Raw genomic sequence first — 25,909 nt, forward strand, 5'->3', positions numbered from 1 at the left:
GCCTCCTGGTCCATGGATGCAGCTTCACCACAGGGGCCAACATTCTTTAAATTGAAGCGACTTTGAAGCTCCTTCACAGGAGTGCGCATACAGCCTGAGCGGCTTCTTGTGCAAGGTGTATCTGTCGACAAGGATACACTTGCAGTTCACGTCATCAAGCTACAAGTCCAGGGCCTCATCCCGCACCTGGCTGGGACCTTGGCAGTTGTAGGTGTACAGGTACTCACTGCTCCACTGCCTGGATTTTCTTCTCCTGTATCCTAAAGGCACGTATGGTGGGCTCATTCCTGCCAAACTTGCGTGCCACAGCACACACGCTCATACCATCCCAGAAGCAGTCCAGCACTTCCAATTTCTCCTCGCTGCCTCTTGAGTTTGTTGTCACCCAAGGAAGTTTGTTGTCACCCAAGGAAGATGATGGTGCCTTGCATTTTGGTGCTGCCTCAAAGAATGGCTTGAAAATCTCCACCCAAAACTCTGCCAAACTCCGCCACAATCATTCCCTCTCAACCTCCTTCCTCAACCTCCAACTCGCTACAGGCCTCAACGGTTGGTGCAAGGGCTCTCGTGATTGCAATTGCAAAGGCTCGTGGGATTGCTAGGCACTGTTTTTGCGCCTTTCCCTGACCTTTCTTGGCTCTTCTGAGGCAAGTTTAGCAATTTTTAAATTCACTTGGCGGTTCAGCGCAACGTGCATATACACGGTAATGTGCATACTGAACATATGTAAATGGGGGGGGGGTTGCCTGTATATCTTCTCCTTAATCAGCTCAAAATACAACTCCTTTACCACTACCCCAAAAATTGGCTGCACTTAATAATTTTGCACACACTACTACTACAATCAGAGGTTTGCAAATTGGCACAGGCAGTTTCCAGATGTCAATATTAAAACTGTTGAAACTTCCAAGGTGTAACCCTGCATTGACTGCATTCCCACCACTGGTTTTGGAAGCAGTGTACATGCATTAGTCTCAACCTATAACTATCCGGTTGTTTTTATGAAATGCTGCATTTTGATGCATTATTCCCCAAACCAGCTTCAATCCTAATTGAAACCTAGATGTTTTAAGCTGGTATTGTGTACGTAGGCCAAGAGAAAAGAGAGATTTATATGGCTCACTCTTGTCTACAGTCCAGGAAGAAATGGATCAAAGGGAATACAAAAGGGGTAATGCCAGATAGCCCCTCTGGGAGATCTGAAGTGCATTTAATTTTATTCCTTGTAGGTTAAGTATATTAGAACTTCCCATAGATACATTTTACTAGGATATAAAGGGAAAATGCCAACTGAGAATGGGGTTTAGGAGACTTGCAGGAAACATGTTTACTCCTGCAACTTGGTGTTCCAATCTACCTTAAATTTCATTGGGTATCTTGCCAAAGTGGGTATCAGATATCAGGGGGACTGGTTGGAGAGCAGCTACAGCAGTTTGGGGGCAAGACTGAAAGATGCTGCGTGTCCCATCTACTCTCCAACCCCCACCCCAGACCATTTCCCCATACATACTTGGGAGACAGAAGTTAGGAATGCTAATCATAACAGTGAGCTGAGATTAGGTTAATACTAGCATGCTACAGATACTAATTATGACTATAGTGCATGCATGGCAGGGGAAACACTTGGAACTGCTTTCTAGAATTTCAAACATTATAACAAGAAAGTCCATTATATGCATGATGTCACTAGCTGATCCAGTCTCAGCCTTACTCCTAATATATTTGCCACACAGAAGCTCCTAACTGATTATGTAGAACACTCAGTCAAACCTATACAATATAAAGGAACAGGAATTATACATATGCCCAAAAGAAAAGTTACCTGTAGATACTGAGAAAGCTGAAACAGTTCCTGAGAGTACATACTGGGAGTGTTAGCAGCAACCTGTGAAATTGAAGAACAAATTTCTCTGAAACCCATAATACTTTCAATGTATATAAAATAAACCGAATCAACACATTCCCTTCTTTTCTTATTTTGGTTGTTTAACTCTCCTCTTAATCCATTCAAACACTTATGCAAAGAAGTGAAGGCCTGTCATCAGTAGTTCACTCGATTTATGAAGCTAATAGCAAAAGTGCAACAAAAAAGGGTTTTATCCTCTAAAACTTTTGCAAGGACTTCCTTAATATCAGCATAAATGCAAGCTACTGTAATAAAGAAAAAAGGACACATGTATACATTTACAGAGCATCCTTATTTTGAGCTAACAGTTACCCCATTTTTTCTTTTTATCATTGTTTGCTGGCCACCCTCAAATTATAAATTATTTGAAAGTTAAATGGAATTCCATTTTTTTTGTATACAAAACAGTTAGTATGAAGCAATGTGCTGGGTTTTTCTTGTTTATTTCAGCAAGCCTACCCAAGCCTAATTAAGCTGCCCATTTTAAAAAAATGTTTTATTCAATTTTCTTTCTTTTCATTTTTTGACATGCTGGTTTTATGTATATTTGACTTATTTCTCTAGATTTCTGTTACCTTTCTTATGTTGAAGAAATTAAGCTAGTAAATTGCTTAGCAGCTTGATAGAGCATATTAATATGATATTAGTCATGGTACTGGAATGTCCATTGTGCAAGAAACCGTACGCACCCAGCCAATTGTAAAAGAATACATGTAGGTACCTGTAAAGCACAAGCCAGCTTTTCAGTCTTTAATCTATATTTACAACAAGATTAGTTAATTAAGGATATCTATAATTAAATTGTTGGGTACTGCACCCTTTAGGACTGTATAAAACTGTAGCACAGTATTGGAGGCTAAACATAAAAAACTCATAGTATTAAACATCCTACCTCTGACTTTTATATTTGTCTGAGAAATCTTATGTTAAAAAAAGCTTTCAAGCCCTAACTGGATAGCCAAAAAACAACTTTGGCTTATCACTGTGGTTTGTTTGGAGTAAAGCAAACCATGATTTTTGGCTCAGAATGCAATGCTAAGTCAGCAATCATTGTCTGTTTTGCCTCAGCCTGAGAAGGGAGACACAAAGCAGGTGCAGGCTTCTTGTACATTGTAAACATAGCTTTTACACAAATTCCTACAATCACATATTAACTTTTAAAAATATATTCTTGGTTTTGTTCTTGGTTTTGTTTGTTACTATGTTATGCATTTTTTGTTTTTATATTGTAAACTGCCCTGCTATCCTTGGATGAAGGGTGGTACAGAAATCTAATAAAGAATAATAAGACTCATTTAGCTGCCCAGAGTGGCTGGGGCAATCCAATCAGATGGGTGGGGTACAAACAAACAAACAAACAAACAAACAAGACTTTTTTTCAAAAAGGAATTCAAGGGGGCAGGAATTATTGAAAGATGGGTTTTAGAATGTATTGATTTGTATTGATGATTTTAGAATGTATTTCAGTTAATTGTGATTTCATGTAAACTGTGCTATTTTTACTGTTGTTAGCTACTCTGAGCCCAGCTTTGGCTGGGGAGGGTGGGATATAAATAAATTATTATTATTATTATTATTATTATTATTATTATTATTATTATTATTATTTAGAACAATTTAAGACTGCTGAGGTGTATGTATCCTCCTAAGTCTGTACACATGTCCCTCATAAGTTTTGCTGCGTTGAATTTATCTTATATTGCTTTTAAGGCTTAAAAGGTAACATTTTTCACGATCATAACAAAAAATAAAAAGCAATTTGAGATGGCATAAATTTGTGCTTATATAAAAAATGGAATGCGTGCAGCCCTCAGGCACATTTCTGTCTCAACGCTTTCTTCAAAACAATTTGCTGCATCCCACTTTTTGACTGGCATCCTCAAAGCAGGACACCCACACTTTCAAACAGTATGGAAGTTATTGGGGTGGTGGTGGTGGTGAGGAGATGTACTCAGCAATCAATATTCACTTCATATGTCTTTCAAAGCACTTGGCTCTTTTTAAAAGTGTTGTTTTTACGTCTATGTGTCAGAAGGAAAGAAATGTTCTAGGACTTACCTTATCAACAGGACTTGGTAAGGGAGCATGGATGACACTGTAGAAGAAAAACATCACCGTTTAAAATATTATTATCCTTCCATACCCTGAATAGGGTTTCATTGTTCCTGAAGGAGTAGATTTGCAACCTGTGAGTGCTACTGGATCCAGTTTTGTCGTTGGAGGCTTTGGTAGCCTTAGTGGCTAGAAGTGTCTTTTGCCAGCTGAGACTGGTATGGCAGCTAGGACCATTCCTGGATCAGGAAAGCCCAGCCACAGTAATTCATGCATCGGTTACTTTCAGACTGAATTATTGAAATGCACTCTATGTGGGGTTCCCTTGCACTTGGCCTGGAAACGGCACGCAGTGCAGAATGCTGAGGCACAGTTGCTGACAGGAGTGGGATCCTGTCAGAATATAACACCTCTGCTCAGACCTGCCCTGGCTGCTGATTTGTTGCTGGGCCAAGGCCAGCGTCTCACTTTACTATCAGTATATAAGGCCCTTCACAGCATGAGACCAGTTTAATTGAGAGATCGCCTTACGCCACATCCAGCAACTCAACCACTTCGATCTGCAGAACTGGCATTGTTACAGGTGCCACATAATACACTTCCCTCATTTTTGAGCTAATGAACTTTTAGCGTGGCAGCACCCACGCTTTGGAACTCCCTGCCTATTGACATCAGGCAGGCACTCTCGCTGTACTCTTTTCGGCAGCTGCTAAAAAACATTTTGGTTTAGGCAAGCCTATCTGGACATGTAGAAGGTTGGCATGTGTTTTAATCTGGTTTTTAGCTTATCATTGGTGTTAATCATTTTTTGAAAGTTTTAAATAGTTGTTTTTGTGGGAGATTACAGTTAAACATAACTATGCATGAGTGCTAGTTAGTGCATGACTGAGTAAAGGACCAGAGCTGCATTGCTAAATAGACTCAGTTAGGCCATGCCCCCTCGCCCCCAGAGAAGAAGTGAAGCTGCTTTCCTCCTTCCCCCTTCTTGCTGCACTGTGTAACCAACTAAGGAGGATGTGTGTAAGCTTGCTCCCAAGCTTACAGCATATTCTGCATTTTCTACGCAAATGTGTTTTTGCCTGTATTATCTTTGTTGCTGCATGGAACAAGGCATGAGTGAGACTTTGAATCTGTAAGTAAAGCATTTTAAACTTAATGGCATGTGGTCTGCTCATTGCAAGGGGGGTAGAAAGAGGCCAGTTGCTGTGTGCAGCTGAATGGGATAAAAAGGTCTAACATCCTATATTCCTAACATTAACGTGCCGCTTATTTTTATGAGTTTAATACTCTGCTACTGGGGTTCTCTGTATACTAGCCCCACTTTTTGAATATAGGCACCCAGACGATTCTTTTGTTGTTCACCCACACACATGGGTCCACAGGGATTCATATGGTTATTTTCCCGCTGTTTTAAACTTTTTTTTTACTGGTAATTTTATTGTTCTTTCTTTTTGTAAACCACTTTTAGGTTTTATTACAAACAAGCAGTGTATAAATCTTGTGAAATAAATAATAAATAAATAAATCAGATGTCTCTAAACAGATGAGCACTTATGGTCTTATACCAAATGGGTGGTGTTGTTAATAACCCTAGCTCTGCAATATTAAGGTCATTGTATTAGACAGCAGTTTTAGTCCTATGTAGAAATTCTTAACCTTCTGAAACATGTTTGATATTAGAACAACTGCAAAGTTACACTTACTCTGACCGTAGCCTAGCTTCCATACCATCTGGGAGAAATAGTTTTATTGTTGAGACAATGCATCCATGGGTGACTGGAAAGAACATTAACATTGTAAGTTCTAAGTAAGTATTCAATAAAATTAGTCACTGAAAAGTGAAAACAACAAAACATTCAATAATACCGAAGTAATTCTCTCTGACAAAGAATAGAACAGTCAAGTATCACTCTGTGATGTCGATCCAATTCTGAATTGTTCAGACAGCAGGCACCAGAAAACTGTTTAAGACTGGGCAATATTTCAGACAACTCTTGAGGATCACAAAAAACCACAAGCTTGAAAACCACAAGTTTTCAAAAGTTATGCAAAAACAAGTACATGAAAATTAGATCGGTTGCCTAGGTGTGTAAGACCAACCTTAGATCAGAAAGAGTAAGACTAAGAAACCCTATACTATTTCAGCCATGTTGATGAATTAATTTGGGGAACAAAAAGAATAGGTAAAGGGACCCCTGACCATTAGGTCCAGTCGTGACCGACTCTGGGGTTGCGGCGCTCATCTCGCTTTATTGGCCAAGAGAGCCGGCGTACAGCTTCCGGGTCATGTGGCCAGCATGACTAAGCCGCTTCTGGCGAACCAGACCAGCGCACGGAAATGCCGTTTACCTTCCTGCCAGAGCGGTACCTATTGATCTACTTGCACTTTGACGTGCTTTCGAACTGCTAGATGGGCAGGAGGAGGGACTGAGCAACGGGAGCTCACCCAATCACGGGGATTTGAACTGCTGACCTTCTGATCGGCAAGTCCTAGGCTCTGTGGTTTAACCCACAGCGCCACCCACATCCCTAGCAAAAAGAATACTTTGCAACAATTTGAGGAGTCTGTAAAAAACATAGTCAGAGATACATGATAATGTGTGCTTGAAAAGAGCATTTCCACCTCAGATAAAAGAGATCCGAAGCAGCAGGAACAGTATTTTACACACTTATAGTTTTTTGGTTCCTCTTCCGAAAGCAGCCCTCCTGAGTCACACTCAAATGTCATAGAAACCTCTAGAGCATCAATCCATGAGATGTGAGGAGATGCCACTGAAATGTAGGTAAATTCCTTGTGCACAACAAGTCTTTGCATAAGCACACTGGCTTCATGCATCGTGGCAAAAGGAAGCTAAATAGAAAAGGTAGTTTTTATCCTAAGTGATATATTGATTTGAATTTAAATGCTGAAAAGAGAATTACCTGCCAAATTTGTTCAAATGGTGGTCACTACTTTCATGTGTAAATACATTTTGAAATGCATCTAACCCAGCTAAAAGAAAAGCATACACTGTATGTTCCAGACTAGCCAGTTTAAAAACAAACAAACAAGTGTTCAATAGTGAGTTTATTGCCAATGTGCTATAGAGTGCTGGGCTCAGCTATGAAGCATGCTGGGTGGTCTTGGACAAATCATATTCTCCCATCCTAATTTCTTGTAGCTGCTGGAAGCCTGCATTGAAATGTTGATCTTGGAGAAGGGGCAGGAAATAAATAGTAGTAAATAAAGCATCACATAGTAGTTCTATGGCACTGGATTCTACTTCTCCCTCTCATGCAATGCACTAACTTAAGAAAAACAAACAAGATGGGTATTTAGAGATAAATATCATCAAATACAACACCCAATGTACAAAAAGAAGTGTTGAGATTAAAACATGTTCAGACGTCCATGAAGAGCCAGTCATCCTGATGAAAAAGCTACAGGTTTCATTTTAAAACAATTGGGAAACATATAAAGTTTCCGATAGACTGATTCCCTTAAATCACATTTTATAAAATGTGAAAATTATGCAAGTCCACCAGTTTATTTTTCAGGCGTTGCTGATTTCTGTAATGTTTTGACACTCGTCTGGAATTAAAAGCATTATCTGTTTGCAAAAAAAGGCATTACGGGAATAGGCAACGTGCAGAAAAGTAACAGCAAATCCAATGCTTATACAGAAGGTGTTCATTTATTTTTCTTTTATTTAAAGGACCTCTGTGTTCCCCTTCAGTAAAACTATTAGGGCTAAGTAATGACATACCATAAGTCTATAAAGGCGCTGCCACACTACATGGTTTCTTAAATGTGCATTTGCATTTGTTTATGTTGTTCTTCTAATCAGCACTCATAAGGGAGGTGCAGTCTCGATTGGGACAGCAGCACAAATGGTTCTGACAAAAGCTGGAAGGGTTAAAAGCAAATCCACCGGCACCATAATCCCAATCAGGATGGTATATCTGCCTGGGTGCATGAAGAGATGCTTTTAAGAAGATACTGTAAAATACCAAATCTAAACTAAGTGCTTTGTTTTTCTTTAAAGCTTGCTTATGGATAGAACATACTTGAGATTCTCAACTTAAAAACAGAGGAAAGAAAGTGATCCGTACCCTTACCTTTCCGCGTGTTCTCCGTCACATCTACGCCAAATTGAATGATATCACCAGACAGAATTTCACATGGTGGGCTTTCCTCAGATCCTCTGCTCAATCTCTGACTATTTATAAAGGTACCATTGCTACTCTTAGTGTCTTGAAGATAGAACTGTAAGAAAAACAGATAAATTTAAGTCACCTGCAAGAAAAATGTTACATTAAAGACTAAAGGCAAATCCAAGTTTAAAATGATCATCAGTCCACTACACATTATCCCACTACACATTAAGAAGTAATGATAATAATAATTCCTATTATCACATACTGTATATTATTATTATTACTACTACTACTACTACTACTACTACTACTACTACTACTACTATTACTACTACAGCACCATGAATGCTTTCAGAGCAAACCAAATGTAAAGAGTTGCTTCCTCAAAGAGTTTAGAGTCTAATTTTGAGAGTTGTAGAAAAACAAAAGGGGGGGGAGAGAGGCAACGAATGAAAGGAAGAATGTACAAGGCAAGCGTAATATGGGATGAAGGTAAGCAAGCACAGTTACATTTAACTGGGGATGACAGCTTTGTTGTAACTGGGGGTGACAACTAAACCATTAGAGCTAAATGCTTAATGGGTAATGTGGGCTTTGAAAGAGATAGCAATATGTAACATTACTGGGTGGAGAGTCCTGGTTCAAGGGCAAAAAAGGGATATGTAATCATTTCAGAGGGCAGAAGACCCTTGGGTGACTGTGAGTGGTAGAGTTGGAGGAATGTAGGGATATATCAATAAATAAACATGAAAAGATAGTTTGGGGAAGGCTGTGGGGAATGGATGCAAATAGTATGGGAAACGAATGCAGATATTTAAGGAAGCGCATTGTATAGACTGAGAGATGAGAGAGAGTATGAGCTGGCAGCACTGTTCTGGACGGCGCTGAGAAGACTAAGACAGTGTTTTAGATGATACTAGCATTATACATGGTGTCATAGTGTGGTAAGATAAAGTTAGGGCAAATAGTGAAAAGGAACAAAATAAAAAGTGATGGCTTCATGGAGGTCAAGGGGAAGTGGCTTTAGTTGCTTAGTTTCCAAGTAAATCTATTAACACAAGTTCCTTCCTTTCTCTCCAGAAACATCAATTGTAAAGGTTAAGGGGATTCTCCACATAGCACATAAAATAATGTTTTCACACCAAAATATATTTACATACACTGGTTGCTAGGTGAGTGAATGCTTTTCAGTATGCTTTGAGAATCTTTTACATACCCCAAACAGTAGTGGATTGAGAATTCAAGAATACATTTTTAAAAGAAACACAACAATGAATAACATAAAGCCGAGGTGGGGAGCCTTTGGTCCCCCAGATGTTCCTGAACTACAACTCCCATCCATACCACCAAGCATGGCCAACAGCGAAGGATGATGGTAGTTGTAGTTCAGCAACATCCGGCATGCCAAAGATTCCCCGCACCTGACATAAAGTGCTGCATCATCCAAGTGAAACAAATAACTTCTTATTTAACTGCCTATTAAAAAGTTATGAGCTGCAATAATGGACATATTGACATACATGTAAATATCCTAAATATAAATAAATGGTGTTTAGGAATGCATAATTGAGAATCGCAGCTACTATCCTACGTCAGCACAACAATCTGATACAGTTCTTTTTTAAAGATTACTGGTTTAGATTTCTAAAAGATTTAAACTTTTTTGTGTGTGAAATACAATTATTTTTCTAGGAGTTTTTCAAGCATTAGAGTAGGTTGGCACATGACCATTACAAAAACTTGCTCAATTGACACTCCTAACCCATCTCCTTTGGCATACTCTCTTCACGTTCAGTGTTTTTGTTCCTAACACACACTTCCATAACTAGATCTCACCCCATGGCAATAAAGTAGTCATGTCATCACACACGAGACAGGAAATACCTATCAGACAAGAATATACACAGCAGCAGTATCAAATGAACCAACAGGAAATTGAAACATCAAGCAAATTAAATTGACTTCCTTTCATTAGGAAAGAATAAAATACCTCAACAGAACAGTTTGTAGCGTTTGCTTATAATTTATTCCTAGATTACACTACACCAGTGAACAGCAGCCTTACTTCTAACACAATGCAGCTAGTTTTCTTTAAAATAACAGTGATATAGCTAGCTTCCATCACTTTACATCAAGCCCATACCATAGCTTCATTCAACTGTTCCCAAACATCCATTGTTTTAGTTGAGCTCCTCTCTTGTGTCTTAATCTTCTACTCAGTCTACTCAAATGAAAGTACTCTGAACATAAGCCTACCAGTGTTTATGGGGCATAAGAGAAGAATAAATATTTTTACCAAAAAAGGAAAAAATGAACAAACGCATGAACAAAAGCTAATTGTGGAATAGTGATTTCTTAGCATCTGATTTGGAAACACCAGGTTCCTTGGTTTACCAGATTGCTGAAATCTTGAATACAAGTGGCAGAAAATCCTAGTGGAATCTGACTAAATAAGCCATAGAGTCCTGTGATGTGGCAGTAATGGCAATGAATAGCTTTATTTTCACCCTGATGTACCAGTAGTGTCACTCAGCAGAACTGTCGCAGGTGGACAGCACACTGTAATATACCTGTTAAATACTTTGATTATAAAATTGTTCACATTCTGCCTGACTTAGGCCTAGTTCCCACAAACAGATGAGGTGGTAACTGTTCCTGAATTGAAACACTTCAGACTGCAGGCAGAGGAATCACAGAGCTAAATGCCCCTCCATATGCACATCAGTGTAAACTATTATAGTCTAGTTTTCTCCTCAATTTTGGATGTAGAATAGAATAGAATAGAATAGATTCTTTATTGTCATTACACAAGTGCAACATTGTACAAAGTGCAACGAAATTGGATGCCATCCCTTAAAACATCAAAAGCAAGACAACAACAACAACCAAACAAACCACATTCCAGCCACACCCACACCACACCCATCAAACTCCCAGGTCACACTATCGAGTTACAGCATTCAAAAAGGCCACAGCTCTTGGATAGAAACTGTTTTTCAGTCTATTTGTCTTTGACTTGATGTTTCTATATCTACAGATGTACAGGAAGTTTCATTATTTAGGTGTGGGTTTTTTAAGTAATGGATTTTTATCCCACCTTTCCACTATTTAAATATGGCTTGAAACATGTTTGATGAAGTTGTTTATTTATTTACAGTATTAGATTTCTTACCCGCCCTGTACTACAAGGTCTCAGAGCTGGTTACAACAATAAAATATGTACATATAAAACAAATAAAATAGTTACAACCACAAAAACACAAAAAGTGCAAAAACATATTATCAGTCTCAGCAGGCTTCTACATAAAGATATTCCACCCTAACTTAGTGTTGTTGGACTATGACTTCCATCATCCCTGACCACTGGTCCTTCTAGCTAGGGATAATGGGAGTTGTAGTCCAACATCAGCTAAGGACCCAAGTTTGAGGAACATTGCCCTAACTTTATGCCCTGATCTGCTTTAAACCTGTAAGCCAAGGGAAGGGAAACTTGCCCTGCACCAAGGCCACCTTCCCTTGGTGTAAGCAACATACCAACAGTAGGCAGTGCCAAAACCCAAAGTGGACAGAGCCAGTATGCGCACACACACATTACATTCAGCTCTCTTGGCTTCCATGCTGCTTGCTGGAAAAGGGTTCCCTTTTTCACAACAAACTGCTCATGGAGTAAGAGAGTGATCTCCTTCTCTCTCAACAGCTCCATGAGGTGAGAAAGGGTTGTTGTTTTCATACTGAACAACGCGCATACTCAACCATGTTTCCTCTTCCCCACTGCTGAGCTACAATATCTGATGGGCCAAGCTCTCTGAACGTTGTTCAATTGCCCATAGATAACAGCCCAACAGCAGGGAAAATGTGGATGGGGAAGAGTCTGGAGGACAAGATTGGGAAGCCCTGAGAGCAGCAGTTGGTCTATGGGCTGGATGTTCCTCCTCTCTGCTGAAAGCACACACAAACACTCTGTGTTGGCAGGCCAAGTGAGGTCTGGCAATGTATATTTGCTGACACCACTGGTAGTTCCCACCTTAGGAGAAGTTCAAACCTTGGGCCATGTCTGCAAGTGTGTGAGGCAGAGCTTCAAGTGATTATCCACTTCACATTCAGCAAAGCAACACCACTACCAACAGCAAACATATTCAAATTACTTTAATTTGCATAATGTATGCACGTCAGAATTGGATTATTTATATCTAGCCATCAGACCATCACAAAGTACAGTAAAGGCTTAACAGAATGAATGTAACACTAACAGAAGTTAACTCTGGCCCAAATAAACTACAACATAAGCTAACTCAAAATACTGCATTTCTTTGGCAGAGCAGAACAAATACAGTGGTAACCCGCAAGACGAATGCCTCGCAAGACGAAAAACCCGCTAGACAAAAGGGTTTTCCGTTTTTCAATGCGCTTCGCAAGACGAATTTCCCTATGGCTTGCTTCGCAAGACGAAAACGTCTTGCAAGTCTTGTGATTTTTTCGCTCCCCCCCTTTTTCTAAGCCGCTAAGCCGCTAATAGCCTTTTAGCCGCTAATCCGCTAAGCCTTTAATAGCCGCTAAACCGCTAATAGCGCTAATCCGCTAATAGGGTTGCTTCGCAAGACGAAAAAACCGCTAGACAAAGAGAATCGCGGAACGGATTATTTTCGTCTTGCGAGGCACCATTGTAGTTTAAAACAAATAGTCAAATGAAATATTAAAAACAGAAAAAATGAGATGAAATAAATGAATTACTGCAAATCTGAATAAACCTAAATGAACAAATGAATGACTTAAATTTCTTAATCTCCCTGGCAAGATACAGAACTTTCTCTTAAGAATTTTCTCCACTCATTAGTTACTGCAGATAGAAAATCTGTAGTCTTCACCGTTGCAAACTGTATTTAATTTGTCCACCCAGTGGGACCAGACCTCTCCCTAAGATTTATCTCAAGTATTGCATTCTCAGTGCATTGTGTGTCAAAAAAAAATCAGCTTTTCTTGGCACAAAATCTGAGTTTCCATTGTGTAGAATTTTGGTATTTGTTTTCAACCCACAAAGGTCATGCATCTGTACCTTTAAATCAGACACAGAACTAATTCAATGTACTTCAGGAGATGCACAGATGTTTTCTACTTTCAACACAATTATTCATCCTTCCATTCCAGCTGACCTATAGTATGTCTCACTTTTATTAGTTTCCAGCAAATGAAAGCTAGAAGTTGAATAACCTATACTGAAAAGAATGAAATATTGAAAACAGACTTTCATTCTAAAATAAGCATGCTAATTCTACCCAAGAGAATATTATACTAGTGCTGGTAAAGGAACAGGCTTCTAGTTCTGTTTTATTCTGACACACCCATATCACTAGAGCTTAACATTCCAGTGAGGAAAGAGGTAGTATAAATTTCCCTACCCTACCCTCAGGGGCAAGTGACTAAGTTGTGGATCTTGAAGATACAAAGATCTTGTGACACCTGGAGCAAGGAACACAAATATAATATAATTTAATGTAAATATAATTTCCCAGGCTGTTGAATACCTTGAAGAAAGCCTGGCAGGCCACAAAAAGTTGGACCCCTGAAATCACTGTACTTGAAGCAGAACATTTTATATCTCTAGCAGCACTGAAGAGATCCATTAAAGAGATAATCTCTGAAAACCTGTGTTTACTCTTTAAAAATAATAATGAAGAAACTGCAAAGATGACCCTGTTAAATAACATCTCTACGTGGCAAAATAAATAAAAATCATCATATAATGATTGTATAAACTGGTGCTTTTAGGCAAGCAACTTGTATTATGAGACTCAAAATAAAAAGGAAGCAGAGTTAAAATCCTTGTTTTTCTACCACATACTGGTACATTTTATCTCAGTGTTTTATTATGATTTCTCACTCCAAAATACAACCAGCCTTCTATTTTCTCAGCCAATTCTACTATCTTCTTCATATACAGGCACAGTAGCATATTATCAGTCTTCAATTATACCGCATCTCTACATGTGAAATAATGTTATAGGGCAAGGTGAATGTATAACCTCTGAGCACAGTAGTGAGAATGCTACATTTAAAGCTTCCCCATACTACAAAATAAATAAATTCCTGCAAATACATATGATCCAAAATTTTCAGGAGTTTTAACTTTAGGAGAGCATTCAAAGTCAGAATTCTCCCTCCCCAAAGAGCGAAGTAGTGCAGTCCATCCTATCACCACATTCTGCTACATGTGTAGACAGAGGCCTTTGGTAATTCCTCTTTCCATTAATCAGTAAGGGCCTTGAGGCATCATATCTGAATTAGGCTGCATATTTGCTCAATCAAACTCATCCAATGGCTCATTAGAATCTGATTTTCTGCTCGTTAAACTGCCCTCATTCAATAAGTTAGCAGCAGACTCATAGTAGATTTTTTTGAGTGCATAGCAGACTTATTACAACATGGCTTGTATTTTGCAATGTGACCTGGCAGTCCACTGTTTTTTAAAGGCTTAACATGCTCAAAGTTAATCAGCAACACAAAATATTCTTGTCTACCTGAACATCAGTTTATAATATCTTTGGAAAATATCCAACTAGAAACTAACATTGAATTTAATGGTTTTCCGTTCTCCAAATTTAGGCTGCAGTCCTTTATTAGAAGTCCTTGGAGTAAGTATTTCTTAAACATAGTGGGACTTCTGGGTAGAAAGGGGCAGGTTCGCATTTTAAGTGTCTATCTCTATTGAATGACGCGAGTGGCGCTGTGATCTAAACCATTATGCCTCTTAGGCTTGCTGATTAGAAGGTCAACGGTTTGAATCCACACAATGGTGGTGAGCTCCCGCTGCTCTGTTCCAGCTTCTGCCAACCTAGCAGTATTAAAGCATACCAGTGCAAGTCGATAAATAGGTACTGCTGCAGCGAGAAGGTAAACACCGTTTCTGTGCACTCTGGTTTCCATCACGGTTGCGTTGCACCAGAAGCCAGTGGCGTAGCGTGGGGGGTGCAGGGGGGGCCGGCCGCAACATCTGGGGGTTAGGGTTAGGGGGCGCAAATCCACGGGTTAGGGGGCGCAAATTACTTGCCTTGCCCCGGGTGCTGACAACCCACGCTACGCCACTGTCAGAAGCAATTTAGTCATGCTGGCCACATGACTGCGAAAGCTGTCTGTGGACAAACACCGGCTCCCTCGACCTGAAACATGATGAGCAACACACCCCATAGCAGCCTTTGACTGGACTTAACCGTCCAAGGTCCTTTATCTTTACGTCTATGCTTTCGTCTTTTACTGTTTCACCTCTTTCCTCTTTCACTTTTCCTTCCCTCTATTCAGCAGCTTCAGTTAGCATTCAGAATATTTTTTTCCCAAACATTTTTCTTAGTGCTCGTCCTCACTCTTATTTATCTTAATTCATTGCTCAACTGTCTCTTATCTGACCCTTCTTTTTAAGTTCCACTTATCTACCATTTCACAACTCTGCCCTTTTCTTTTCTCATAGAACCGGTAACTCTGTTCCCAAATTTTTGACATGCTTTTTAAAAAACAATACACATACAACATCTTGATAAACATTTTCTGTTTTCCCCTTCCTTCCTAATATAACTCTTATAATTATATAGAAACTTGGTATAAACTATACCTAATGCTTGAATTCCTTATTTAAACACTTGAAGAGCTGCAGTAGATTAAGAATATGTTGAGACCTTCCTTCCCTCCCCACTGTCCTATTCAAATCTTACCTTCACCAGAAACCCACTTTGTGGCATTAATTAAGGAACCCACTATTGTCTTAGCAGTCTTGTACTCTCCCTGCCTCCATCTATAATATGAGACTGATAATACGGGCCTAGTCACAAGTCACAAAGATTATATTTTTAAACCTTCTTGATATATTAATTCATCCATCACTTCCCTTGTACAACTTTTCTTAAAAAGTAACTGCTATAAAAAAATGAACAACAAAAGTAGCATTCATGTGATTACAACTCATTTATCATTCAGGAATCTCAACAGCTGCTTAGCACAGGGAAAAGAGGAGCTAGAATCACATTCTAATTCATCAGAACCATATTCAACAGCAATGAAATCATAAATGCAATGTAAGATACTTAAAGAAAAAATAAAGAAAACAGATCTCAGAGAAATGTTCCCATAAACCAGGGCACCACATTATGCAACACATACAGAACAGGGTGTGTTTTTTTAAAAAAAAGCTTCAGAAGCCAATCTTAATAAGGAATGAAACTATGACTAGAAGCAGCCATCACTTTTAACAAAAAACAACAACCAAGAAATGCTACCAAGATGGAAATGTGTATGGAATCATGGCCTGGGGTGAGCAAGCTAATGTGTAAAAATGGTAATTAGATTTACTGTTGTTTGCCTGTGTACACCCACATTCAATCATGACCATTTGTTTCCACATCTGTTACAAGCAAATAATTTCATCTTAAGTAAGGGCAGCCAGTTGCTAAACAACTTCTTGATTTAGCAGTAAGGAATGCAGAGTGACAAGCTTGCAAATTAGTGATGCAGATTGTAAACATCAAAATAGATGTGAGAGAGGAAAACAATTGGTGCAATGCTTTGATCAGCAGCTAATTTTTAAGAGAGACCATCTTTTGAATTAAGTAAGAACTGAAGGGCTGTGTTGCTTTTGGCCACTAGTCACTTCCATGCAACTCAGGACACAAGGAACTCTTAAATCCCCCTCCCCTTTCTTCTTGAGTGAACAGAGGCTTTGGCAAACCTCTCCCACTATGGGGGACATGATAGAGGTGTATAAAAGTATGCAAGGTATGGAGAAAATGGATATAGAGAAGTGTTTCACCCTTTCTCATAATACTAAAAGCAAGGGCCATTTCATGAAGCTGAATGCTGAGTGATTCAGGACAAAGAAAAATAACTTTACAAAAAAATTGTCCAGTTGCACCTTAGAGACCAACTAAGTTTGTTCTGGGTCTAAGCTTTCATGTGCATGCACACTTCTGTATCTGAAGAAGTGTGCATGTACACGAAAGCTTATACCCAGAACAAACTTAGTTGGTTTCTAAGGTGCTACTGGACAATTTTTTTTTATTTATTTCAACTGCGTCAGACCAACACAACTACCTACCTGAAAAAACTTTAACACACGTGATGGCCCTCAATTTGGATGGCTTTAAAAGGAGTTGGCACAAATTTATGAAGGATAAGGCTATCTAGTATCTGAGGCAGTATGTCTCTGACTACAACTTGCTGGTAACCTCAGCTGGCGGGTGCTGTTACGCTCAGGGCCTGCTTGTAGACTTCGCACAGGCATCTGGTTAGTCACTGTGAGAACAGGATGCTGGACAAGATGAGCCTTTGGTCTGCCAGCAGGGCTCTTCTTGCATTCAGCTTTTACCTTGGACTCAACTCAAACTCCTGATGACCAGCGCAAGGGTGGAGAAAGCTCAGCTGACCTCCCCTCCTGAAATGATTACAGGGGAAATATCTGGATTGACTGAGAAGAACTATCCAAGAGCAGCTTACTAATGTCAATGATAAGACAATCCCTATTCCCAAACTTACAGCATAAAAGACATAACACAAAAGGAAAAGAGATTGAGAGGGGAAATGAGAAAGCAAACACAGAGACTAGTTCTTAGTTACAGAGTTATGATCATGACCAGCTGGAATGCAAGGAGTTCAGAGTACAGGAGTCAAAACTGCTGATCTCAGCTGAGCTGATGGAGAGGGCCAGGACTACAGTTCTGTCTCTCCTTCTGCTGTGGGTCGATTTGATTCCAACACACAATAGGACAGGAAGTGTCCATAGCAATCCTCTACTGCCCTGCTCCCATCACCAATTTGCATCCTCTGTCATCCACACACACAAGCCAAACAAATTATCAAGAGTTATTAATATCTCACGTCAACTGATTTACTTTGCTGATTACGTCATTTAAAAGTGCTAAATTCGGACGGGCATAGAAAAAAATTGTTAGTGTATTTTCCAGCAATCGTTCAGTACATAATCTTAGATCTTGAAATATACCAGTCATAACAACAGTATGTAGCGTCTTTTTTCCTTCTTGTCAAGTACACAGTTTTCTTTACTTGAAAAGTACACTTTACAGATTCTCTTATCCCTGTCACTGATTTTTCAAGGAAAAAGCTGATATAAAGTTCTAATTTACAAGTAATTTTATATATCTGGCTGACTTGCAGCAAGACATTTGTCACCATAGCTACAAATTACTACTTAGACATTTTTCTCCTCCGAAAGTTTGTCATGTTGTCTCCATTAAGAATTGACAAGTATTCTTATGCCACGAATTCTGGACGCTTCCAACACAATCGCACTTTCAAGATTTTTCCATACCAGTTTCAAACATCTTCACCTTCAAAATTCACCAGCTTTCTTCATCAGGTTTTTGTTTTATTTAAAAAAAAATCCTAAAATGTGGCTATAATTCCAGTAAGACAGAGTAAAGTACTACTGTATTTTGAAAGATTCCATCTTAAAGTGAATATACTGCTAGCTGAGCATTTTTAAATCCCCAATTGAAAAGCAATTCCATGTCATTCCACTGCCTTGAGCACGTCTTTTTCCTAAAAATTAAATATAATACAGACATGCATAGAGTAGTGTTAAGTTCTATTAAGAAAATAATTCACAAATTTGGGGCTAGAACTGTGAATGGTTATAATCATCCATTAAATCAGCCCTAAACCAACCTGGTTCCCTCCAGATGATTTTAACTACAACCCTCATCATCCGTGACCACTGGTCACATTGGCTATAGCCGATGAGAGCTGTAACTGATTCAACATACAGTGGTACCTCGGGTTACATACGCTTCAGGTTACATACGGTTCAGGTTACAGACTCAGCTAACCCAGAAATAGTACCTCAGGTTAAGAACTTTGCTTCAGGATGAGAACAGAAATTGTGCTCCGGCGGCGCGGCAGCAGCAAGAGGCCCCATTAGCTAAAGTGGGGCCCCAAGTTAAGAACAGTTTCAGGTTAAGAACGGACCTCCAGAACGAATTATGTACTTAACCCGAGGTACCACTGTATTTGAGTACTGCATTATGCAATACAGGTTCTGAAGATTTGTTATAAAACTGCACACTTCGTCTCTCTCCATCCTGTATTTTGAAACATGAGCATTCAGTTGGGAATATGAGCAATTAATTGGAAAGAGGGCCAAGTGCAGCTTCTCCAAGTACAGCAATTACAATTTTACTGCAGAAGTGCAACTTACTACCAATATGAAAATATGATCTTTTGCCTTGGGCAAATAACACGTGTAATAAGCAGGAGCAAAATAATTCAGTAAATGAGAATAACCTCCCCTATAACAAGCCTTTCTAAAAGCAAAGCATGGAAGAGAACAAATGTGATTTCCAAATATACAGCCATGGCATTATCACATTTTCTTTAGCATCAACAAATAATAATATATATGGTTGACTGCTGTGAACTAAGTCACATATACTGACATACACAATATGTTAGGGTGAAGCAGCTATGCAATAAAGTTCCAATTAGGTTTCCCCCTTGTAATATTACACCTCTAGGATCTCTGCCAGCCTCACAGCCTTCCAAAACTGCTAAACGTGCCAAACCAGTATGGTGATGTAGACAGGTGCCTTTTTGTTATAAAGCAAAAGTGTCACTGCTTAAGCAGCAGCTGGCCACCACACTCACAATTCCATTGAATAAGATGACTTGACTAGCCACTTTTTACATCATTTGGCACTGAAGACTTTTTTTAGCAAGTCTGCATAATGTGACTGTTTCAAGGCTGCCAGAAAAGGTTTCGTATGCCATTTAGCAGCAAAAAACAAAGACTACAAACTTATTCTTACTGTTGTTATGGTTCTTTATTAAATTTATATCCTGCCCTTTCTACTAAAGGAACCTAAGATGGCAAATCACTAAGTGGTAAAACAGTACAGTTAAAAATAAAACATATTTTAAATATTTTTAAACAATTAAAGAGCATCTAAAAATACATTAAAATGGGTTTGTATCCTCACAGCTATGTAATTTCAGGGTGCCTGGTTACAGTCTATTTCAGCCAGCAAATGGATGGGTAAAAAGGGAAGTTTTTTAAAAAAAATAAATCCTGAATGTTAATGAGTGAGGGAGACACTGCACTGGAGTGAGCATTCCACAAATAGGGAACTGCCACAGAGAAGTGCTTGTCATGGGTCTATCCCAGGGGTCAGCAAACTTTTTCAGCAGGGGGGCAGCCCACTGTCCCTCAGACCTTGTGGGGGGCCCGACTATATTTTTCCTATGCCCCACAAATAACCCAGAGATGCATTTTAAATAAAAGCACACATTCTACTCATGTAAAAACATGCTTATTCCCGGACCATCCGCGGGCCGGATTTAGAAGGCGATTGGGCCAGATCCGGCCCCCGGGCCTTAGTTTGGTCTATCCCATGGTCTATCCTCAGGCTGCAACAACTGAAATGACTCTGCCAGGCTATAACTAGATGATGCTGCAGGGACCTCCAATGGGCTTGAAATCATTGTGACATCTAGTTCAGAATGGATCCAAAGAATACGAAACAGTTTCTAGAAATCTTCAGCACCAGAATAGTGTGTGTAGGTACAGTACATTAAACTCAGTTTTTACAACAAGCACTTGATTATGCCTGCTATTTTCAATTCCAGTTATTGACCCAATTCAAGTTACTTTTTTAATTAGGTCAATTAATTTCCCTAGTTGACATGCAACACAAAGCCATGGTTTGTTGTTGGCTTATGAACCTTGGCTTATACTAATAATGATTTGTGGTTCCTTAGCTTAGCTGATTCAAAAGTGCTTCATAGCAAGCTTCACTGAATTACAGTCCCTGCTGAAGTCTTTCTTTATCGTAAAGAGCATTCAAATATTACCATGGTCAGTATTAATTCCAGCTTTAATATGTTGTTGGTTTTTTGATGGAGTGCTTATGCTTTAAGAAGAATGCCCCAACTCAAAAGGTCACTTCAAGCACTTTAAAAGATTTAACTGGCAAAGATTAAATGAGGCATCACCTCTTTTCCTCAGCTATTCTAAAAATGGTACAACCATCAGAGAAAGGTTAAATATATAGTACAGAAAGGAGAAGAAAAAGGAGAGCTCTTTCTCTCTGCTCCAGAGAAGTGACTCACAGCACTGGTAGGCCTTGAAGAATGCGGAAGGTTGCATGATTAGGTTGATTAGCCTTATCATATTTGAAGGCCAGTATGCACCACCAGAAAGACTAAACAAGGCCAGAAGAGCCTACTGGACAAGAAAAAAAGTTTTAGGAAATAAGCTTGTCATGTTCTTGCAACTATGTATCTCAAAACTTTCTCTTCTGAAGATCTGCCTTCATGCCAGATGAATTTATAAGCCAGTTGCAAGTAGCAGCTTCAGTGGATAGAGCAAGGCTTGCCAAGCAAAATCAATCTCAGCCCTCACACTATAATACTGAGCTTAATGGAAAGATGGGTGGCTGGAAGGGGGCTACAGCAAGCACCAAGCATATATGGCATGCAAGCCATCTTGAAACAAGAGGAGAGTTGCACCCATGCCTTGCCCCGTGCCACCTCCAGTTCTGCCCAAATGTGGTCCCACAGGTGAATGCAGCCCTCGGCAGCAAAAAAGGTTCCCCAGCAGTATCCTAGGATACCTCCACTAAGCGCAAAAAAAGGGTTTTCCTTCGCACAAAATGTGCTGCCAATCTCTGGATATTTACTCCATTGTGAACCAGCTTGGCTTCAGAGGCCCTGCTCTGTGTCCCTTCACCATCAGACAAACAGTTGGCAGGCGCATCCTTGGGGAGGCCTGCCGGGTTCCTTCCATTCCCACATTTGAATAGGCACATGCAACTGTTTAAGCAGATTTATGACTATTAGAAAGCGATGCATATGGATTGGTTAATTGATGCCACTATGAGACTGGAATACTGCAGATTATTGCTCTTGATGTTGAAAGTTTGACAATTGTTAACTATATACTTTGACTATATGTTTACAGTAAAGCAGGATGAACATCTATTAAACAAATAAAAAATAAAATGTCATAGGGAAGTCACTTTATAATTATTTTCAGTCAAAGTTAGGGATATTGTAGAGGCCAACCTGCAATGATATTTCCAGTTGTATGCCTAGATCTTTATTCCATTCAGTCATATGATGCTTTCTCTCTAAGAGATCGGATCTAGTAACAGATTATATAGCTTGGAATGCATACTTTGCATTTTTTTTCAGTGCTGATTTTTTCAAGCTTAGTTTCTTCCTACAATAATACATCTGTATGTGATATCATTCCCTCTAATAGCAAATTCGGGCAGTTTGAGTGTTAGCAGGACTGATGCTAAAGCAGAGCCCTAGGAAACTAGAGGGAGGCCTCAGCATGTACTGTACAGCTAAACCTCAAAATACGCAGGTAGAATATATGCTTTAAAACCCAAAGGCAGCAATCCCCACCCCCCCACCAAGAAATAACCCACTAATGTCTTAAAACACTCCAGAAGCCAAGGAATATTGTGTAAGATGTTTAAAAAAAGAAAAGGGAAAAAGTGGGAGGGGACAGTGAATTGGACTTCTTCAGTTCCTTGCTGCTTAAATATTCTTGAGAACACAGCTAGCTGACTCCCTGAACGCAAGAACTCCTACTAGGAGGCAAGGATATATATTTTGTTGCAGGTCCCATTCATGACTCTTTATCTAAAACTACTGGAAAAGATTTAGCTGCTCATTATTCGTTTTTTGCTACCATTGGTTGATAGGATAAGGTAAAGGTAAAGGTAAAGGTAAAGGTACCCCTGCCCGTACGGGCCAGTCGTGTCCGACTCTAGGGTTGTGTGCCCATCTCACTTAAGAGGCCAGGGGCCAGCGCTGTTCGGAGACACTTCCGGGTCACGTGGCCAGCATGACGAAGCTGCTCTGACGAGCCAGCACCAGCACAGCACACGGAAACGCCGTTTACCTTCCCACTATAAAGTGGTCCCTATTTATCTACTTGCACTTAGGGGTGCTTTCGAACTGCTAGGTGGGCAGGAGCTGGGACCGAAAGACGGGAGCTCACCCCGCCGCGGGGATTCGAACCGCCAACCATACGATCGGCAAGTCCTAGGCACTGAGGTTTTACCCACAGCGCCACCCGCGTCCCGCTTGATAGGATAAGAGAGACTAATTTTAAAAATACATTTCTTTCTTTCTTTCTATGTGCACCAAGCCTAGATGCTTAGAAATGCTGATGTGAATTTTAATGTGTTAGTATTTTTAATTATTGTATGTTTTAATGTCTTGTAAATTTATCTCTTTGTAAACCGCTTTGAGGGTTGGTTTTTTAATACACAATCAAGCAGTGTATAAATTTTATGAAAGAAATAAAACATATGAAGCATTAAGGCATCCTTAATCAAAATATACAATGAATCAAGGCAGTTAAAAAGCATGACAATGAAAAAGTTTTAAAAACTGTTAAAACAATAAGATCAGAAGTTCATGTTCAGGGAAAAGTTTGCCTTAAACAAGGGAATCCCCACACAGAGTGCTTTACAATAATACTGGTATGAGGTCACAGTGGCCACACCTTGGTTTAGCTCAGCATGGCGCAGCAGTAAAAGAGACCAAGGTGGAACAAAACAGCTGATGCTTCTCATTGGCAGCCCACCCCCTGGTGCTATCTTGCTGTGGCACAGTTTGACCTACAGTGTTTATTTATTATAGCAATTTATATAGAACTTAACTATCATAGTTTCTAAGCAGCTTACAAAAAAAAAATACAAAACAGAAAATGTAAAAATCAATCAAAACTATGAAATGAGACGTCAATTAAAATGCCTGCTGAAATAAAAAATTGTCAGTAGGCACCATAAATTCAACAGTGAGGGGGTCGCTATGATCTCACTGGAAGGGAGTTCCATAAAATTGGGTCCACAACACTGAACACATGGCTCCTGGTGGCTATGAACCATATAGAGCACAGCAAAGAGGGACTTCCCCCAACAGCCTCAGTAAGCAGGAAGGGATATATAGGATTAGACTGTCCTTGTTATGAGAACCACCTCATACAATGTGTAGTAAGTAGTAAGATTATTCACATCTCTAATAATTACTTAGCCAAAACCATTATGAAGCCCCTTGTATCCTGAACATGCGAAAAAGTCTATATTAGGTTCTATTTCATTCTGTCTCTTGCATAAGCCAAGCAGGAAGGTACAGCTGAGTATGTGTTCTTAGTTGGTGTACCATACAGCTATATAAATTATATATAGCTTTATCTATCTCAGGCATAGGCAAACTCGGCCCTCCATAAGTTTTGTGACTACAACTCCCTGACCACCGGTCCTGTTAGCTAGGGATGATGGGAGTTGTAGTCCCAAAACATCTAGAAGGCCGAGTTTGCCTATCTATCTAATAACCAAGGAAAGTCTTATGTCAGCCACTGGTTCTCCTTTGCAGAACATTTAAAACTGTCCTTTGTTCCCTGAAAAGTGAAAGCAACAGATGTCTATAGCTAACTAAATGCTTTTATCTAGGCCAGCTATAGACATTTTCTCACTGTATTTATAGCTGTTACATTGAAGATTTTTCCCCCTTGAAAATTTGTTGTACATGTGACCAAGAAATAAACTTAAAAATAGAATGGCAGTAACCAACTTTTACCACATACAGTACAGGTTTTAAAAACACTTGTATTGTTACCCTGCTTCACTACAGCTTTACTATACAGAGACAAATCTGGATGCAGTGAAGGATGCATGGCAAGCAACTAAGACTTTGTTTTAGCTCCTAATTTAATACAAAGACTATTATGGGACATTCGTGATACAGAGGATCATCAAAATACCACTGTCATGAAGCCCAAACCACCACAATGTCATCAAGCACATGAAGCTGAAAGGATATCCGCCCTTGTCTTGTGGAAAACCTTTCCTAAAAATTTGCAATATTGCTGCTTATCTGTTTCAACTACCCATATGGATGTGTGATGCACAATGAATCCAAGCAAGAGCCCAAGAATACAATATTTTTGGGGGGATGTGAGGGTGGATAGAAGGATGCATGCCCATAATCTAAAAAATAACCTAACAGATTTATTAAATGAAACAGCCGAGTCTTTGTTAATATTGATCTGCCTTTAGGTACCAAATATACATTGCAGCATCTCATTTGCTTGTGCCTTACATAGCTCAGTACGTAATCTGTTAATGCCATCCCTAGCCTTCTTAAAATAAGTAGCTTTATGTTTAGCCGGTTCAGTAAACACTTCTCTCTTAAAAATGTCACATTCTTCATTTATTTTGCTTCATATTCCCTTTCTTTCTTTCTTTCTTTCTTTCTTTCTTTCTCTCTCACACAGAGTCCTGCTACTGCATCCACTTTGTATGGTGGTACATACCCTTGGTGCCACAGCCTCTAGTTTGATAGAATTTTGACAGAACATAAGGAAATTTTAAATAATATCTCTGCAGGCACATTCAGCTCATAAATTGAATTGTCCTTGTAGTCAATTCCTGATCCCAGTCTGTTGGGCCACCTTACACAAATTCTACATCTCCTTAGAACAGTTTCCTTATAATCTATATTTTACATGCTTACGTAAGTGCTTCAAATTCATTACAGTTGCTCTAGACCAAAAAAAAAATCACATCATCCTCATATCTTCTAAAATTAGAAAGACAATCTTTTTTCTTCTTGCTCCACTAACAATGCAAGCTAGTAGGAAGGATTCAACTAACGATACCCTCTCTTCCTTCTGCGTTCCACCCCTGCCTCCCCCAAAGTTGGCTCAGGGCACAGATGGAGCAATCTGCTTAGCACTACAGTGAATTCCTCCAATCATTTTATTTTTTATAAGAGTTAGAGATGTTAGAACATAAAGAAAATGTT

General features: G+C 39.4%; 1 protein-coding gene across 17 annotated transcripts in view; it reads right to left on the reverse strand.

Annotated features, from left to right (window-relative positions):
* SLMAP (sarcolemma associated protein) overlaps positions 1 to 25,909 on the reverse strand; it is an 89,288-nt gene that overhangs the window by 40,406 nt on the left and 22,973 nt on the right. For 9 of the 17 annotated variants that reach the window (XM_081184060.1, XM_081184072.1, XM_081184073.1 and 6 more), the window contains exons 3-6: positions 8,051 to 8,204; positions 5,662 to 5,734; positions 3,965 to 4,001; positions 1,823 to 1,885 (exon numbers count right to left, since the gene is read on the reverse strand). In XM_081184060.1, the coding sequence (XP_081040186.1) occupies positions 1,823 to 1,885; positions 3,965 to 4,001; positions 5,662 to 5,734; positions 8,051 to 8,204 (327 nt within the window). The remainder of the gene's footprint in view (positions 1 to 1,822; positions 1,886 to 3,964; positions 4,002 to 5,661; positions 5,735 to 8,050; positions 8,205 to 25,909) is intronic. The other 8 variants (XM_081184064.1, XM_081184058.1, XM_081184065.1 and 5 more) reach the window with 1 other exon arrangement.

The sequence above is a fragment of the Podarcis bocagei genome (assembly GCF_964188305.1).
Source record: "Podarcis bocagei genome assembly, chromosome: 2".
In the NCBI taxonomy this organism is placed as follows: Eukaryota; Metazoa; Chordata; class Lepidosauria; order Squamata; family Lacertidae; genus Podarcis; species Podarcis bocagei.